General features: G+C 37.5%; 1 protein-coding gene across 2 annotated transcripts in view; it reads left to right on the top strand.

The window, feature by feature from the left end:
- NDUFS4 (NADH:ubiquinone oxidoreductase subunit S4) overlaps nt 1–1,670 on the top strand; it is a 107,742-nt gene extending 106,072 nt beyond the window's left edge. Inside the window, exon 5 of one of the 2 annotated variants that reach the window (XM_080803457.1) lies at nt 936–1,670. In XM_080803457.1, coding sequence (XP_080659583.1) covers nt 936–1,039 — 104 coding nt within the window. In that variant the 3' untranslated portion in view covers nt 1,040–1,670. The remainder of the gene's footprint in view (nt 1–935) is intronic. The other variant, XM_080803458.1, reaches the window with a different exon arrangement.
- Nucleotides 1,671–19,143: the final 17,473 nt, after the last annotated feature.

Below are 19,143 nucleotides of genomic sequence, written 5' to 3'. Positions count from 1 at the left end.
GACGAGGAACAGAACAATGACTTAATTAGATCTTCAAGAAGGAGGATGTTCAAGGGTTGTTCTCCATACCTTGAACTGAGGAACTGGACTTAAAGCAGAAGACATGGCCATGAATAAATCCAATTTTCAAAATTACAAAACACCTGAGAAGGGCTTTGGAGAGAAGATACAAAGACTCTCAGAAGCAGACAGTTCATGCCGCCAGTAGTTCTCAACCCTCTATGCATAAAAATCTCCTAGATGGTAGTTAAAGTACAGATTCCCAAGCTCCTGCCAGAAATTAGATCCAATGAACTTTTGGTCAGACCAAAGAATCTGCATTGTTATCTACTACTTTCATGGGATTCTAAATAGATAGCCCTTTAAGCAAATGCTGAAAACATTTTTTAATTTAATCAGTGGCCTGTCAAAGCCCAGAGAGCTGAACCAAATAATCTTTAGGTCTACTCCGACTCTATCATTTATACAGGTAACTGTGTACATAGATATGTTCACATAAACATGTATGCTTTTCTGTATTGCTTTGAGTGAGATCCAAACTCTTGTGAAGGCATGAGCTTTTAGGAAAGGAACAGGTTATACAGTTCAGTGTTCCCACTGCAGTTATTAAAGAAGACACATATTAAACCACATAGAGAAATAGAAAATTTTACATGACTATGTAACCATCAGTAATTGAATAAGGAATATTGAGCAAGGAGAAGTCACATCATGGGTTACACTTTGGAGATCAGTAAATCATCTTCAGGCAATATTTTGGGCTGCCTTGTCACAAAGGATTATAAGGGAAAATATTACTAAGTATTTATATTTCAGATGTGCTGACATGTATTCCTCATGATATATGAACATTAAATTTATGAAAGCTTCTGCTTGCTGTGCTCTTGAGGTATCCTCTTTAATTCTGTTTCTGTGGGTTTGTTTTTGTTTTCTAGGGTGGAGCTATGACATTGAAGAGAGGAAGGTTCCAAAACCCAAGTCCAAGTCTTATGGTGCAAATTTTTCTTGGAACAAAAGAACAAGAGTATCCACAAAATAGGTTGGCACTGACTATATCTCTGTGCTTGACTGTGAATAAAGTCAGCTGTGCAGTATTTATAGTCTATGTATAATACATCTCTTAATCTCCTAATAAATTTGACCTTTAACCACAAATGTACACTTTGTGGTGCCTATTTTAAATGTTTTTTGATGTCTCAAAGTGAACGTTTCAATTTCCTGTTTATAGAGATTTGAGGTGATCATACCTCTAGGAAATATCAGTACTTAAAATTTATTAAAAGAAATGCTTGAAATCAGCTGCAACATCGAAGTTTTATACTTGGTTCTTTATAGCCATTCTCAAGTTAATAGTTTTTATGAATTACCAGCTGTCATTATTATAATGCTGTCTTAGAATTTCTGTTTTAGGGGCGCCTGCATGTCTCAGTGGGTTAAAGCCTCTGCCTTTGGCTCAGGTCATGATCTTAGGGTCCTGGAATCGAGCCCCACATCGGGCTCTCTGCTCAGAAGGGAGCCTGCTTCTCCCCCCTCCCCCCCGCCTGCCTCTCTGCCTGCTTGTGATCTCTGTCAAATAAATAAAATTAAAAAAAAAAAAAAAGAATTTCTGTTTTATCTGAGGTTAGAGAAATTCAAGATTACAGTGCAATCTAATAAACCCAAATCTCTTTATTATTGAGGTTTTCTTAATTTTGGGGGGTTGCAGAGGAAGAGGGAGAGAGAGAATCTTAAGCAAGCTTCACACCCAGCCCAACTTGGGGCTTGATCTCACAACCCTGAGATCATGACCTGAGCTGAAATCAAGAGTCAGACGCTTAACTGATTGAGTCACCCAGGCGCCTCTGAGGTTCTCTTCTTTAATTAGAACCTTATATTCTCTGAGTTTGAGTCTGAATCTGAATGAATTGTGTTCCGTACTAAACTCTGCCCAGAAATTCACATTCATGACTATGGATGGTTCAGATGAAGATTTTACATTCTTATGAATTGAAAGACTCCAAGAAAATAATCGATTCATTATTAGAGATCTTTTTATAGTCACTTGTTTTTGTAAAATAGACATAGGTACATGTTCTTGTTATGTCTTAATCACTTACGTCATCCAGTATGAGTTATCAAGCACATACTCCTGTCAGCCTCTTCAGTAATCATTCTGTATGCTAATCTTCATCATAATTCTGTTAGGTAGGCATTATTATTCCCCCATTTTGCAGAGGCATAAATCAAGGCTTAATAAGACTAACCTCAAAATCACACACATCCCAAGTGTCAAAGCTGGTACTTGAACCCATATCTGTCTTCACATCCCATACTTTTAATTACTTTAGTTATAGAAAGATAGGATTAATGGCAGATGATTTCTCTGAATTGCTAATAAATTCTTTGTTACAAAAGTTATATACTAATTATGTACTTTCTCACAATTATATTTCATAAAAACACTAATAGCACATTGACGTAGTACAACAAAGAAAACACATCAGTATAAATTTGTATAATACTGTTTTGAAGAGCAATCTCTTTTCAAAAATATTAACTGTGTATTCCATTTAATTCTAAAAATCCTCATCCTGACAAATAGACCATAGATATACACAGAGGTGAATGTAAAAAGATACTACAGAAGGGTTTCTAATAGCTGATAGTTGAAACTATCTAAATGTTTCTTAAAGGAAGAATGGAATTAAATGGAGTATTACATAGCTATTATAGAGAACCGGAAATATCTATGAGCAGTTTGGAACAATGTTCAATATGTACTGCTAAGTAGAAAAATACAGGAATAGCAGATAACATCTGGGGGTGAGGTGTGGCAGCAGGTGCTCAATACATATGTGCACCTAGAATATTTTGGGCAAAATATGTAAGAAACTAGTAAGATGATTTTACCACTGATTGTTGGGGGAGGAGAATCTTGGGGCTTTCAACTTTAATTTTTTTTTTTTAAAGATTTATTTATTTATTTAACAGGCAGAGATCACAAGTAGGCAGAGAGGCAGCCAGAAGGGTGGGGGGAAGCAGGCTCCCCGCCGGGCAGAGAGCCCGATGCGGGGCTTGATTCCAGGACCCTGGGATCATGACCTGAGCTGAAGGCAGAGGCTTTAACCCACTGAGCCACCCAGGTGCCCCTCAACTTTAACTTTTATTTTTAAAAATTTTATTTATTTATTTGACAGAGAGCCCAAGCAGGGGAGTCACAGGGAGCCTGATGCAGGGTTTGATCCCAGGACCCTGGGATCATGACCTGAGCCAGAGGCAGAGGCTTTAACCCACTGAGCCCCCCAGGCGCCCCTTCAACATTTTTTAAAAGATTTTATTTATTTGAGAGCGTGAGGGGACGGAGGTGGGGGAGCGGGTTGGAAAGGGGGAGGGGCAGAGGGAGAGGAAGAAGTGGACTCTCCACTGAGCAGGGAGTCTGACCCGGGTCTTGATGGCAGGACCCTGAGATCAGGACCTGAGTGGGAAGCAGGTACTTCACCAGCTAAGCCACCCAGGCACCCTGGGTCTTTAAACTTTTAATACAGTGTTTGAATATACTACTATAAGGGTATATTATCTGTGTAATCAAATACACATAACTATAAAATCTATACATAATTTATATCTTGCTTGAAAATTATACATATTACTTTTTAAATTACTACTTTATTAGAATATTATTTCAAATAAACTGTAAAATGTTAAAATACAGCTATTAAGAAATTCCACAGATACTTCAGTGGTGTAAGTTTAAATTTCACTTAAAAGAAACCTGTTTGGGGGCGCCTGGGTGCTCAGTGGGTTAAAGCCTCTGCCTTCAGCTCAGGCCATGATCTCAGGGTCCTGGGATGGAGCCCTGCATCGGGCTCTCTGCTCAGCGGGTAGCCTGCTTCCCCTCTCTCTCTGCCTGCCTCTCTGCCTGCTTGTGATCTCTGTCTGTCAAATAAATAAATAAATAAATCTTAAAAAAAAAAAAAAAAGAAACCTGTTTGTATCACATACAGTAAAGCAACACGAGCAAGTTTTCTTCCAAAAGAGACTTAGTGTTTCACTTTCACTTTGGTTTGTAATACAACATAGCACTCTTTGTGTTACTCTGGTAGAACTAGCTTTCTAGGCAACCTCATGCATTGGCTGAAAAAGTCAGTATTGTTCTTTTGTACTATCTGGTCCTAATTTGCATAATAAATCAGTGCACCTCTGTTTCTGGGTTGTTTCCATCTTTCTCATTACTCTATAGGTGCTGCCAATGGAGTGACTTTTATGTTCATATTTAGTATAATTTCTAATTAATTTCTTTAAGACTAGCATCATTTGTTTTTGAGATTTTTTCCTTTTGGGGTAAGTATGACAAATCTGAAAAGAAAGAATAACCTAGATGCCTCTTATTTTTATAACCTATGTTTTAATGCTAAGGGATCCTGTATGTAAAAGACAATTAACAAAACACAGTCTATAAGTAGACTAAAGTGTATTGTCAACACAAATTTGTTTTACTTTTTTCCACTATTTTAAAAAATTTTGGTGCTATCATTTTGATTGTGGATATCAAGTTATTGCCTTTATTGACTGAACCTGAACCCCTGAGTTACTTAGTTTTTGGTTGTAAACTGTAGTGACAAAAAGGTGATCTGTTCATTAACAGAAGTTTTTACTTGAAGACTACTCTGTGCTATATACTATGTTATATACTACATTACACCCTGGGGTTACAGTGGAACAAGACTGGAAAGTCTCTGCTCTCATGTTTCTTGTAGACCTAAAGTGGGAGCTTATATTCTACCAGCAATTGCTAGTCATTTTGTATGAGTAAAGACTGATTTAGGCTACTTGGGCTTGAATTCTGGTTCAACCACTTACTAACTTAGTGATCCTTATAAAGTTAATTAAATTTCTCTAAATCTCCATTTCTTCATCTCCAAAATGGAGGTATTTACCTAATGGGATAGGTGCACATCAAATGGTATAATCAGAGCTACTGCTTGCTGAGCACTTACTATGTCATGTAGGGGAAACTGCAACACATTGTGTGGGAATTCTGTCTCTTGTAGAAAGACATCTTTGAGGGGCACCTGGGTGGCTCAGTGGGTTAAAGCCTCTGCCTTCGGCTCAGGTCATGATCTCAGGGTCCTGGGATCGAGCCCCACATGGGGCTGTCTGCTCAGCAGGGAGCCTGCTTCCCTTCCTCTCTCTCTGCCTGCCTCTCTCCTTACTTGTGACCTCTGTCTGACAAATAAATAAAAAACTTAAAAAAAAAAAAAAAAGACATCTTTGAGGACTCCTGTCCTATGAGACTGGTCTCATAGAACTCACCGACAGGACAATTTGGTGCTAAGCATATATTGCTTTGTATTTTAAACTATGTTTTAGAATTCTTTCTTTAAAATATTTGTACTCTGGGGGCTCCTGGATGGCTCAGTTGGTTGAGTGTCCAACTCTTGATTTTGGCTCAGATCATGATCTCTGGGTTATAAGATTAAGCCCTGAGTGAGGCTCCACGCTCAGTGTGGAGTTTGCTTGAGATTCTTCCGCCACCCCTGCTCCCCTCCCAGCTCTCTCTCTCTCTCTCTCTCTCTCAATCTAATAAAATATTTATACTCTGATTACAGAAGTGTTGCAGAAATACTTGATCTACATAGAAGTCTTAAAGACGAATATAATCACAAATTCCTCCTATCTCAAGACAACCATTATTAGACAGTTAGTGTGTATGTTTCTAGTATTGTTTTTCTATTCCCTATATATACATATGTTGCTTTTATAAAACAAATTGTAATAATATTGTACATACATTTTTTAAAAGAAAATTGAATTGGTATCACTTTTTAACTGAGTATATATTTTCCCATGACATTTTTCTATAACAGGATATTTAATGGTCAATTTAACTTTTTTTTTGAACATTCAGATTTTTCTAATTTTTTGCTTTTATATTTTTACAGATAGAACTTATCTCTTCGGCCATACTGTAAATGAGAAGAGTAAGAATTAATAGCTTCTTTCTCAGTGTCTTGCGCAAAGGCTCATTCATGGGAAAACTCAATAAACAATGCTTAGTTTGATTATTTAGAGGATTCTGAATACAAACCAAAGCTGATACGTCCCATTCTCTTTTGGTTTTCAGTTACTATGTCTTTGAAATTGTTAGTGGTTATTTACTGGAACTCAGGCTGCTTGAGTCAATGATGTTTACACTAAACTAAAAATTGCACCAGGCATTAAAGAGTTATCACTTTTAAAGATTTTAGGTAATCTCTATACCCAACATGTGGCTCACACCCACAACCCTGAGATCAAGAGTTGCATGCTTCACCAGCTAAGCCAGGCAAATGCCTCTGGAGAGTTATTTTTAAATGTTATTTTTCTTTAAATTTTAGGAGTCAGTTTTTTTTTTTTTAACAGTCTTGTGTCTTATCCTAAATAATCTCTCATAAATCTCAAAAATTGAGAAAAAGTTAATTATACATTACATTGGATTTCTTTGAAAGATAAATAGGAAATCTATATGGATAATGAAAATTAAATCCCAAAATAGAGAAAAAAAGATTAGATTCTAAATTGTGATCTAATGATCACCCAGAAATATAGAAATAATTACATCTGTGCTTTGGTCCTGCTTGGGCTAGATTTAGGCAGAGAAAACTGAATGCTGGAATTTGACAATCCTGGGAACCTGATGAAAAGCTTCACTGTCTCCAGTTACCAATTTAAAAAAAGAATCCAGATTTCATTATGGTAGGAAGCACATCATGCTGATTTTGAGAATAAAGTTTGCCAACAAAGATATGTGATACTAATGTATTATAACTTAATAGGTTTGCTCCTTATCTAAAGGTCACTGGTAATATTTTTAAAGTCCTTCTCACTAGAATTTTCCCTAAATTTTTATTAAAACAATAAAAGTTGAAAATAAACATTCATATACCCTTTTCTTAAATATACTAGTGAACATTTTGTCACATGTGTTTTCCTTCCCTTCTTGCACATAACTTTCATATAGAAGTAAGGTGCATACATCATGATGTCATCTCTAAATACTTTGGGGTATGTCTCTCTTGAAAAAAGACATCATTCGTGGGGACCTGAGTGGCTCAGTCAGTTAAGCATCTGCTTTTGGCTCAGGTCATGATCCCAGGGTCCTGGGATGGAGCCTCACATCAGGCTCCCTGCTCTGCGGGGGGCCTGCTCCTCCCTCTCCCTCTGCCTGCTGCTCTCCCTGCTTGTGCTCTTTGTGTCAAATAAATAAAATCTTTAAAAAAAAAAAAAGACATTCTATTTACCACAATAACATTATCACAATAAAAAAAATTGATCACTGGTACAGTTTAATACTCAGATGTTTGTGAAGTTGCTACGATATTGTTCTTTGCCCTGATTTTCTTAAAATCCAGGTCCCACTCAGTAATCCTGCATTGAATTTAGTCTCCTTTAATTTTGAACGGTTCACCTGCTGCTTTGTTTCTTTCATGACATTGGGCAATTTTGAAAAATCCAGGCTAGTCATTTCATACAGTGTTTCACAATTTGGATTTCTCTCATTTTTTCCTTATGGTGAGATTCAGGTTAAACATTTTGGTAACAATCCAAAGAATACTAAAACAATTTGGTGAAACTGTTGGAAAACAGAATTGATGCAATTTCAAATATCAACCCATAAATTACATACTAACCAATAGAGATAAAAGGAATCTTATGATGGAGAATTCTGATATGTGCCACTTGCACCAAGTGATCAGTAACCAAACACTAACCAGTAATTAGTGACTTTATATTCTCAATCACTTCTGGAAGCACATAAGATCAGTGTCCAACACACACACACACACACACACACACACACACACACCCCACCATCATCATCATCATGATAACTTCCTATTTCATTCTAGTAGCTCAGAGTTCTTCCTCTGCACCCTGCACCCCACTTCATGTTTTATCAGCCTTCTCTCACAACGTGAATCCTTGTACCTAACAGTGCATTATTCATTCTGTCCTACAATACACACAAAATTGGTTTAAAATCACTAATGTCATCAGTAGCAAACTGTAAGATAAAGTTCAAGTTTTCTTTACAATTCTTGTCTTTGGAAAAAAATTACAGAGAAGATAGAGTATTGTGGTCCACGTTACTTGAATTCATTCTTTACATTGTTGATTTTCATGTAGATTAGGTTCCTTTGTTGCTTAGTATTTATCCCTGATTTTTTTTTTTTTTCGTGTTGCTTTTTTTTCTTAAGATTTTACTTATTTGAGAGAGAGCATGAGCAGGGGGAAGGAAGCAGAGGGAAAAGAGTCTCCCTGCTGAGCAGGAACCCCAATGCTGGGCTCCATCCCAAGATCCTCAGATTATGACCTGAGCTGAAGGCAGACACATAAGTGACTGAGCCACCCAGGCTCTCTTCTTGATTTGTTTTTTGAATATGTAAAATTTCTGGCTCAGAAGTCAAAACTGTAGGAGCACTTGGGTGGTGCAGTTTGTAAAGCATATGACTCTTGGTTTCTGCTTAGGTCCTGCTCTCAGGGTTGTTAGATTGAGTCCAGCATCAGCTCCATGTTTAGGGCAGAGTCTGCCTGACTCTGTCTGCCTCCTGCCCACCCCTGCCCCACGTCAAATCTTCAAAAAAAAAAAAAAGGCAAATTGTATTAAGAAGTTGTACTTAATCTGAGGAGTCCCATTCTTACCTACTCCATGCAATTTAACCAGTTTTATTATTTTCTGATTTATCCTTCCCACGTTTGATTTTGCAAAAGTGAACAAATATATTTGTATTCATATTTTTACTTTCTTACACAAAAGGAAGCATACTATATGTACTCTTTTGTATTATAGTACATACTATATGTACTATACCTTGGAAAGTACTCCGTTAAGTTCTGTACTTAAAATAAGTACATTTTAATATATGTAAATTTACCTCAGTAAAGTTGATTTAGACATGAAAACAAACCTCAGTGTGATGTCAAAGCAGCACTTTGTGAGGTTCATGGTCTGTGAGCATTTGATATAATCAACCATATACAAGGTTTTTGATACTTGAGAAAATTGTCTTGTCAGAATCCAAGTACAGAATAGCCCAAATACAGATTTTCCATTCCTGTAGTCACTTGTACCATAAGGATGGTCCATGTGGAACAAAGCAAAGTGAAGAAATGCTGAAAAATATTACTCAAAATTGACATCTGCAAAACTTCCAAAATCAGATACTCCTCTAGTTTCCATTATTGTGTAAAACAAAACAAAACAAAATTCTTAACATGCCTTATTTGATGAAGCATCCATTTCCTGGTGTGATTTGGTTTTCTGTTTATAAATCTATCTTGGGAAGATGAATTCATTTCTAGTTATACTGAATGCAAGATGCCAGTGAGCTACCCAGCTGAATATTTACAGCAGACCATTGGAAATATAGGTCTGGAAATTAGCAGATGGGCCAAGAGAACTGGCTGTATAGTAATCAAGCTTCATCAATGAGTAGACTGACAAGTACAGGATTATGAGGAAAAGAGAGAAGTCAAGGATAATCCCTTAGGAAAAATATTTCTGGTAAAGAGGAAGAGGTGGCAAACAAGGAATAGAGGAGGCCAATGTACCAATGTAGGATTTTTCTTTCTTCTTTCTTAATTAAAAGGTTTGTCTAATAAAGCTAACAGACTACATACATCCTTATAGGTTGCTAAGTGCTTAGGATCAATATCAACAGGAAATTGAAGAAAACTGGATGCAATTTCGTTTAAAAATGTGGCTCTGCTAGTAAGTACAAGGCTATTTAGTCTTTGTATTAGTTTCTTACGACTGGTGTAACAGTTGCCACAAACTCGGTGGCTGAAAAGGACACACATTTATTCCATGGTTGTAGAGATCAGAACTCCAAAATCAGTTTCACTGGACCAAAAATAAGGTGTTGGCAAGTGTACTCCTTCCACAGGATCTAGAGGAGGATCCATTTCCTGCTCCTTTTTAGTTCTAGAGCTGACTTCCTTGACTTGTAGCTGCATCCTCCCATTTTCAAAGCCAGGAACATTTTGCTTTAGTTGTCCCATTACCATCTTTTCACTCAGGTCCGGTTATCTTCTCTGCCCTTTATAAGGATGTTGTGATTACATTTAGGACCCACCTAGAGAACCCAATACATGGGGAAATAAAGCCATGAAAAGTGTCCCAGAACTACCTCACTCAAGTTGCCAAATTCTCTGACAAGTCTTTTTGGCAGTACATAGTTATCAGTGTGTATGTAAATGATTACATTTTAGAAGGACCTTCAAAGATAGTAATGGATCTACTTGAAACTTGTGGAAATAAGGAGTAACTTACACAATTTTATAAAACCAATCTTCCTATCACAATGAGGCTTCACACTGTCTCTCCTTTTGAAAAGCTCCCTAGAATAGTCACATGACCATTTTGATAAAACTATGATAAAGTTTGGCCTGCTTAAAGCCAAGAAGACTCATCCAAATTTGTAAGGAAGAGGTAAAATTGTTATTGTACCTTTGCAGATGACATGATACTATATATAGAAAAGTCTAAAGACTCCACCAAAAAATATACATATTAAAACTAATTTAATAGGGCACCTGGGTGACTCAGTGGGTTAAGCCGCTGCCTTCGGCTCAGGTCATGATCTCAGGGTCCTGGGATCGAGTCCCGCATTGGGCTCTCTGCTCAGCAGGGAGCCTGCTTCCCTCTCTCTCTGCCTGCCTCTCTACTTGTGATCTCTCTCTGTCAAATAAATAAATAAAATACTTTAAAAAACACTAATTTAATATACAGAAATCCACTGCTTTTTTTTAAGATTTGATTTGATTTTTTAAATATAAGTTGCTCTTTTTTTAAGATTTTATTTATTTGTCAGAAAGAGAGTATGCACAAGCAGGGGGAGCAGCAGGCAGAGAGAGAAGCAGACACCCCACTGAGCAGGGAGTCCAATATGGTACTCAGTCCCAAGACCCTGAGATTGTGACCTGAGCTGGAGGCAGACTCTTAACCGAATGAGTCACCCAGGCATTCCAAGATTTTATTTTTTTTAAGTAATCTCTATACCCAACATGGGGCTCAAACACAACCCTGAGATACACATGCTTGACTGACTGAGCCAGCCAGGTGAGATAGATAAAGCAGGATGCCTACAGACAGGAGTAGGACTTAAGTAAAATAATACACAGTTTAACTTTTAAATGTGTTTATAATCAAGAACAAGACTTAACTGATCTGTTGTAAATATATGGATGAATTAATAGTTTTATGGGAAATCAATAAAATAACATACTGGTACAGAGTGATACAGGTTAGGTTTGTTAATATCTAACTCAACGTTACTCTTAAATCTCCAGAGAAAAATGCTAACAATAATAGGTTACAATGTAATATCTGCTGACATTTTTCATTATTAGTACATAATTATCAGCTTCTAAAACTTTAAGAGTTTGAATATGAAGAATTTATAATCCTTAGAATAATAAAGTATGTATAAATGGAGGAAATTATGTTTTGCCTAAAGCCAAAGAAGATAGTCACAAGATGAAATAGTCTATCTTTATAATTTTAAACAGTTCTTTGGGGTGAACTTTTTTTTTTTGAAACAGTGATAGATTTCATGAATAGTTGCATTGTAGACTCTCTATTTGATGTTAGGAGTCTGTATCATACATTGCTGTCTTTGTCAGTTCAGATGGGTGTAATGAACTACCACAAAATAGATGGCTTATAAACAATAAACATTGATTTCTTATAGTTCTGGAGGCTGGAAGTCTGAGATCAAGGTGCCAGCATGGTCAGGTCCTGGTGAGGGCCTACTTCTTAATTCATAGACAGCTGTCTTTTTATTGTGTCCTCATGTCAGAAGGAATGAGACAGTTCTCTGTGCTCTTAATAAGGTTAGGAATCCCATTCACGACAACTCAGGACCTAATTGCCTTCCAAGAACCTGATTTCCTAATACCATCATGTTGGGAGTTAGAGTTTCAACATATAAATTTGGGTGGGAAGGACACAAACATTCATTACATAACATTCCATTACCACACCTCCAAAATTTATGTTCTTGTATACAAAATACATTCATTCCATCCCACAGCCCTAAAAGTCTTGAACCATTTTCACCCCTAAAGTCTCATCTACCTCTAAATCAAATAGGGGTGAGAGTCAAGATATAATTCATCCTGAGGCAAATTATTCTCTGTAAACCTGTGAAACCAAACAAATAATAGGCTTCCAGAACAGACACAGGCATTTAATGCCAAAAAGGAGAGAGAGAAAAGGTAAAAAGTCTTGTGGGTCCCAAGGGAAATATTAAACCATAAGGTTTAAGGATAATTCTCTTTGGCTGGATGTTTTACCCGCCAGACCCACTGGGGTGGAGGTCCTACATTTGAGATCTAGTGGTATGACATTCCCCCTTTTCCCCCCAGCCACAGTTCAGAGAGCATGGCCCACCCGTGGCTCTTTGCAGTGGTGATGCCCATACTACACTTCTCCATGGTGTGAACGTTATTCCCCCAGGGCTCTTTCAGGTGCCTACTCCCATAGTTTCACTCATTGGTAGGCTGGTACTGCACTTTGAAATCATGGTGGAGGCAGTCCTGCCTCCTGAGCTCATGCACTCTGGGACCGTGGTGAGAGTGATATCCTAGAGTATTTTCATGTAGTTATGGGAACAATTGGCAAAAACATGAGCCAGCTAATCTGAAAGTGTTAATACAGTTTAAAGTAAAGCCTACAGATACGAAAACCAAACAAAATTAGTCTTGATACCAGTTTACAATCATTAAATGGAGGGAAACATCTTGGAGATGTAAAATAATCAAATGAGTCTTAGGGATTTCCATGTGAATCTAAAATAATATATGCCATAGTCAAAGGATGCTTTCTTACAAATGGCAGTGGAGTACGGTGGGGGATTATAAATCATACAAATGCAAGACAGAGTGACTGAACATTAGAAAAGAAAGAAAATTGCTAGCGGTGAAAAGGAGAATTTCAGAAAGGACCATAGCTAAATATGAATTAGGTAAATATATAACAATAGGGAAGGACCCTGGGGAGTACATAAGGCAGCTTCATTGTGTATTAAACAAAGGATAAATTGAAGTGAAGAATTGCTTCAGTTAAAATTTTAAAGAAGAAAGTACACACTGTATTCTGCTTTAGGTTACACAATTTAAAGAAGTATATGGACAGAATTCCAATGAAGATGACAACAAAAGCCAAATGCCAAAAGGTAGATCATATATAAAAAATAAAAAGTCCTGGAACAACCTCATCTGTTTGGAGCCATTAAAAATAAAATAGTCTGGGAATGCCTGGGGTGGTTCAGCCAGTTAAACATCTGCCTTCAGCTCAGGTCATGATTCCAGGATCCTGGGATGAGTTCCACATTGGGCTCCCTGCTCAGCAGGGAGTCTGCTTCTCCCTCTGTCTGCTTGGCCTGCCACTCTCCCTCTTTGTGCTCTCTCTGACAAAATCTTTAAATAATTTCATATATATGTGTGTGTGTGTGTGTGTGTGTGTGTGTGTGTGTGTATGTGTGTGTGTGTATTTTTAAGTAGTCTGCTTAGACCATCACAAAGGTTTAAGAGACAACAAAATGCTGGGGTACAGTTGAATGATGAGGGTTATTTTCTACATGAGGCCACTCCATTAAGATGGGGAAAGGTGGTTATTTTATCTGATGCACAGAAACCAACACAGAGAAATATGTTACAAATGAAAGAACAGGAATAAACCTCAGAAAAAGTCCTTAATGAAACAGAGGTAAGGGATTTATCACATGAAGTGTCCAAAATTATGGTCATAATGCTCAATGAACTCAGGAGAAGAATGAACACAGTAAGAATTTCAACAGAAAAAATTCAAGAAACTACTAAGTAGAAGTAATGAAGATGAAAATATAATGACTAAATTGAAAAATAGACTACAGGAGCTCAGGAACAAACTAGATGAAGCAGAAGAGAGGATCAATCCCTTCAAAGATAAAGCAGTAGAAAATCAGAGCAGGAAGAAAAAATTGTTTAAAAATAAAAAAGTGAACGTAGCTTAAGGTACTTGTAGGACAAAACCAAACACATTAATATTCACATCATAGGGCTCCCAGCAGGAGAGAGGGAGAGAGAGAGAGAGAGAGAGAGAGAGAGAGGTAGAAAACTTATTTGAAGAAATAATGACTGAAAGTTTATCTGATCTAAAGCAGAAAACAGACATCTAGATCCAGGAAGTCCAGAGAGTCAAACGTAAGATGAACCCAGGGTCCCACACCAAGATACATTATAATTAGAATGTCAAAAGCTAAAGACAAAAGTTGTAAAAAATATCTGTAACTACAATAATTATTTAAGGGATACACAAGATAAAGAGATGTAAAATGTGACACCAAAAAATAAAACATGGGAAGGGAGAATAAAAACGTAGAACTTTAGAATGCATTCAACTTAAGTTGCTATCAGATTAAAATGCACTGTTATAAATTGTTATATGTAAGCCTTATAGTAACCACCAAGGAAACAGTTGACTGTTTCCTTTTGCTGTGCAAAAGCTTTTTATCCTGATGAAGTCTCAATAGTTCATTTTTGTCTTTGTTTCCCTTTACTTTGGAGACATGTCTAGCAAGAAGTTGCTGCAGCCAAGGTCAGAGATTACTTCCTGTGTACTCTTCTAGGATTTTGATGGATTCCTGTCTCACATTTACATCTTTCATCCATTTTGAGTCTATTTTTGTATATGGTGTAAGGAAATGGTCCAGTTTCATTCTTCTGCATGTGGCTGTCTAATTTTTCCAACACAGTTTGTTGAAGAGACTGTCTTTTCTCTATTGGATATTCTTTCCTGCTTTGCCAAAGATTAGTTGACCATGGAGTTGAGGGTCCATTTCTGGGCTCTACTCTGTTCCACTGATCTATGGATCTGTTTTGTGCCAGTACCATACTGTCTTGATTATCACAGCTTTGTAATAGAGCCTGAGGTCCAAAATTGGGATGCCATCAGTTTTGGTTTTCTTTCTCAACATTCCTCTGGCTATTTGCGGTCTTTTCTGTTTCCATACAAATTCTAGGGGTTTTTGTTCTAGCTTTGTGAAAAAAGTTGCTGGTATTTTGATAGATATTGCATTGAACATGTAGACTGCTCTAGGTAACACAGACATTTTAACAGTATTTGTTCTTTCAGTCCATGAGCATGGAATGTTTTTCCGTTTGTGTCTTCCTCAATTTCTTTCAAGAGTGTTCTATAGTTTTCTGAGTACAGATCATTTGCCTCTTTGATTAGGTTAATTCCTAGGTATCTTATGGTTTGGGGTGCAATTGTAAATGAGATCAACTCCTTTATTTCTCTTTCTTCTCATTGTTAGTTCATAGAAATGCAACTGATTTCTGTGCATTGATTTTATATCCTGTGCCTTTGCCAAATTCCTGTATGAGTTCAAGCAATTTGGGGGTGGAATCTTTTGGGTTTTCCACATAGAGCAACATGTCATCTGCAAAGTGAGAGTTTGATTTCTTCTTTGCCAATTTGAATATGTTTTATTTCTTTTTGTAATCTGACAGCTGAGGCTAGGACTTCTAGTACTATGTAAACAGCAGTGGTGATAGTGGACATCCCTGCCATGTTCCTAACCTTAGGAGAAAAGCTCTCAGTTTTTCCCCATTGAGAATGATATTTGCTGTGGGTTTTTCATAGATGGCTTTTATGATATTGAGGTATGTACCCTCTATCCCTACACTGTGAAGAGTTTTAATCAAGAAAGGATGCTGTAGGGACGCCTGGGTGGCTCAGTTGGTTAAGTGGCTGCCTTCGGCTCAGGTCATGATCCCAGGGTCCTGGGATCAAGTCCCACATCGGGCTCCTTGCTCAGCAGGGAGCCTGCTTCTTCCTCTGCCTCTGCCTGCCTCTTTGTCTGCCTGTGCTCACTCTCTCTGACAAATAAATAAAAATAAAATCTTTTTTTTTTTTAAAAGATTTTATTTATTCATTTGACAGAGAGAGAGAGAGAGATCACAAGTAGGCAGGGAGGCAGGCAGAGAGAGGAGGAAGCAGGCTCTCCGCGGAGCAGAGAGCCCGATGTGGGGCTCAATCCCAGGACCCTGGGATCATGACCTGAGCCGAAGGCAGAGGCTTTAACCCACTGAGCCACCCAAGCGCCCCTAAAAATAAAATCTTAAAAAAAAAAAAAAGATGCTGTACTGTGTCAAATGCTTTCTCTGCATCTATTGAGAGGATCAGATGGTTCTTGTCCTTTCTTTTATTAATTAATTTCTTTAATTAAAATCACATTCATTGATTTTGGATGTTGAACCACCCTTGCAACTCAGAATAATAAATCCCATTTGGTTGTAGTAAATAATACTTTTAATATACTGTTGGATCTTACTGGCTAGTATCTTGGTGAGAATTTTGGCAACCATGTTCATCAGGGATATTGGTCTGTGGTTCTTTCTGGTGGGGTCTTTAGTTTTGGGATCAAGGTAATACTGGACTCATAGAAAGAGCTTGGAAATAGCTTGGAAGTGTTCCTTCCATTTCTATTTTTTTTAAAACAGCTTCAGAAGAATAGGTATTAATTCTTCTTTAAACGTTTGGTAGAACTCCCCTGGGAAGCCTTCCAGCCCTGGGCTCTTGTTTGTTGGGAGATTTTTGATTACTGCTTCAATTTCCTTGCTGGTTATGGGTCTGTTCAGCTTTTCTCTTTCTTCCTGTTTGTTTTGGTAGCTTTAAGTCTTTTAGGAATGCATCCATTTCTACCATATTGCCTAATTTGTTGGCATATAGTTGCTCATAATATGTTCTTATAATTGTATTTCTTTGGTGTTGGTCATGATCTCTACTCTCTCATTCGTGATTTATTTTATTTAGGTCCTTTCTCTTTTTGATAAGTCTGGCCAAGGGTTTATCAGTCTTATTCTTTCAAAGAATCAGCTCCTGGTTTTGTTGATCTATTCTACTGTTCTTTTGGTTTCTAGGTCATTGATTTTTGCTCTAATCTTTATTACTTCTCTTCTCCTGCTGGGCTTAGGCTTCAGTTGCTGTTTTTTCTCTAGCTCTTTTAGGTGTAACATTAGGTTGTGTATTTTACATCTTTCTTTCTCTCTCTCTTTATTCCTTTCTTTCAAGATTTTATTTATTTGACAGAAAGAGCACAAGCAGGAGGAGTAGCATGTAGAGGGAGAAGCAGACTCCATACTGAGCAGGGAGCCCAACATGGGGCTTGATCCCAGGACCCTGAGATCCTCACCTGAGCCGAAGGCAGACACTTAACTGAATGAGCCACGTAGGCACTCCAAGACCTTTCTTGTTTCTTGAGAAAGACTTGTAATCCTATATATTTTCCTCTTAGGACTGCCTTTGCTGCATCCCAATGGTTTTGAATAGTTATGTTTTCATTTTCACTTGTTTCCATGAATTTTAATTCTTTAATCTCCTGGCTGAACCATTCATTCTTTAGTAGGATGCTCTTTAGTTTCCATGTATTTAAGTTCTTTCCAAATTGCCTCTTGTGATTGAGTTCCAGTTTCAAAGCACTGTGGTCTGAGAATATGCAGGGAATGATCCCAAACTTTTGGTACTGATTGAGACCGGATTTGTGACCCACTGTGTGATCCATTCTGGAGAATGTTCCATGTACACTCAAGGAGAATGTGTATTCTGTTGCTTTAGGATGGAATGTTCCAAATATATCTGTGAATTTCATCTGGTCCAGTGTCTCATTCAAAGCCTTTGTTTCCTTGTTGATCTTCTTAGATGATTTGCCCATTGCAGTGACAAGGGTATTAAAGTCCCCAACAATTATTGTTTTATTTTCACTGCATTTCTTTAATTTTGTTACTAACTGGCTCATTTATTTGCCTGCTCCCATGTTACGAGCATAACTATTTACACTTGTTAGATCTTCTTGTTGAATAGATCCTTTAAGTATGACATAGTGTCCTTCCTCATCTCTTATTACAGTCTTTGGTTTCAGGTCTAATTTGTCTGATATAAGGATTGCCACCCCAGCTTTCTTTTGATGTCCATTAGCATGATAAATGGTTTTCCAATCCCTCACTTTTAATTTGGAGGTGTCTTTTATGTCTAAATTTAGTCTTTTGCCGACAGCATATCGATGGTTCTTGCTTTTTTATCCAATCTGATACACTGTGTCTTTTGATTGGGGCATTTACCTCATTTACATTCAGAGTAACTATTGAAAGATATGAATTTAGTGCCATGGTATTACCTGAACTGTCACTGTTTCTGTGTATTGTCTCTCTTCTTTTCTGAACTCTGTTACTTTGGGGCTCACTCTTTGCTTAAAGGATCCCTTTTTATATTTCTTGTAGGGCTGGCTTGGTGATCACAAATTCTTATGGTTTCTGCCTTTTCTGGAAGCTTTTTATCTCACTTTCTATTTTGAATGACATCCTAGCTGGATAAAATATTCTTGGCTACATATTTTTCTCATGTAGCACCATGGGTATATCATGCCAGTCCTTTCTGGCCTGCCAGGTCTGTGGATAAGTCTGCTGCCAATCTAATGTTTCTACCCTTGTAGGTTACAGACCTCTGTCCCAAGCTTCTTTCAAGATTTTCTCATTGCCTCTGAGATTTGCAAGTGCCACTGTTATATGTTGAAGTGTTGATCTATTTTTACTGATTGGGGGGATGGGTCCCTGTGTCTCCTGGACTTGAATGTCTGTTTCTTTACCCAGATGAGGGACATAGTTTGCTCCAGTATACCTTCTGCCCCTCTCTTTCCTCTTCTTCCAGGATCTCAATTATTCTAATATTGTTTCACTTTATGCTATCACTTATCTCTTGAATTCTCCCCTCATGATTCAGTAGCTGTTTCTCTTTTTCTTCGTCTCCTTATTATCCATCATTTTGTCTTCTGTATCACATTGCCTTTTCTGCCTCATTTATCCCAGCAGTTAGAGCCTCCATTTTTTATTGTGTCTCATTAATAGCCTTTTTTATTTTGACTTGGTTAGATTTTAGTTCTTTTATTTCTCCAGAAGAGGATTCTGTAGTGTCTTCCATGCTCTTTTCAAGCCCGGCTATTATCTTTATAATCATTATTCTGAACTTTACTTCTGACATTTTCCTTATATCAGATTAGGTCCCTGACAGTCAGTACTGCCTCTTGTTCTCTTTGAGCTGAGTATTTCCATCTTGTCATTCTTGTAGAAAGTGATTGCTTTTCT

This window comes from Martes martes (assembly GCF_963455335.1).
Source record: "Martes martes genome assembly, chromosome: 5".
NCBI classification, from domain to species: Eukaryota; Metazoa; Chordata; class Mammalia; order Carnivora; family Mustelidae; genus Martes; species Martes martes.
Note: the sequence above shows the minus strand (reverse complement) of the source record. Positions and strands in the feature narration are given on the sequence as shown.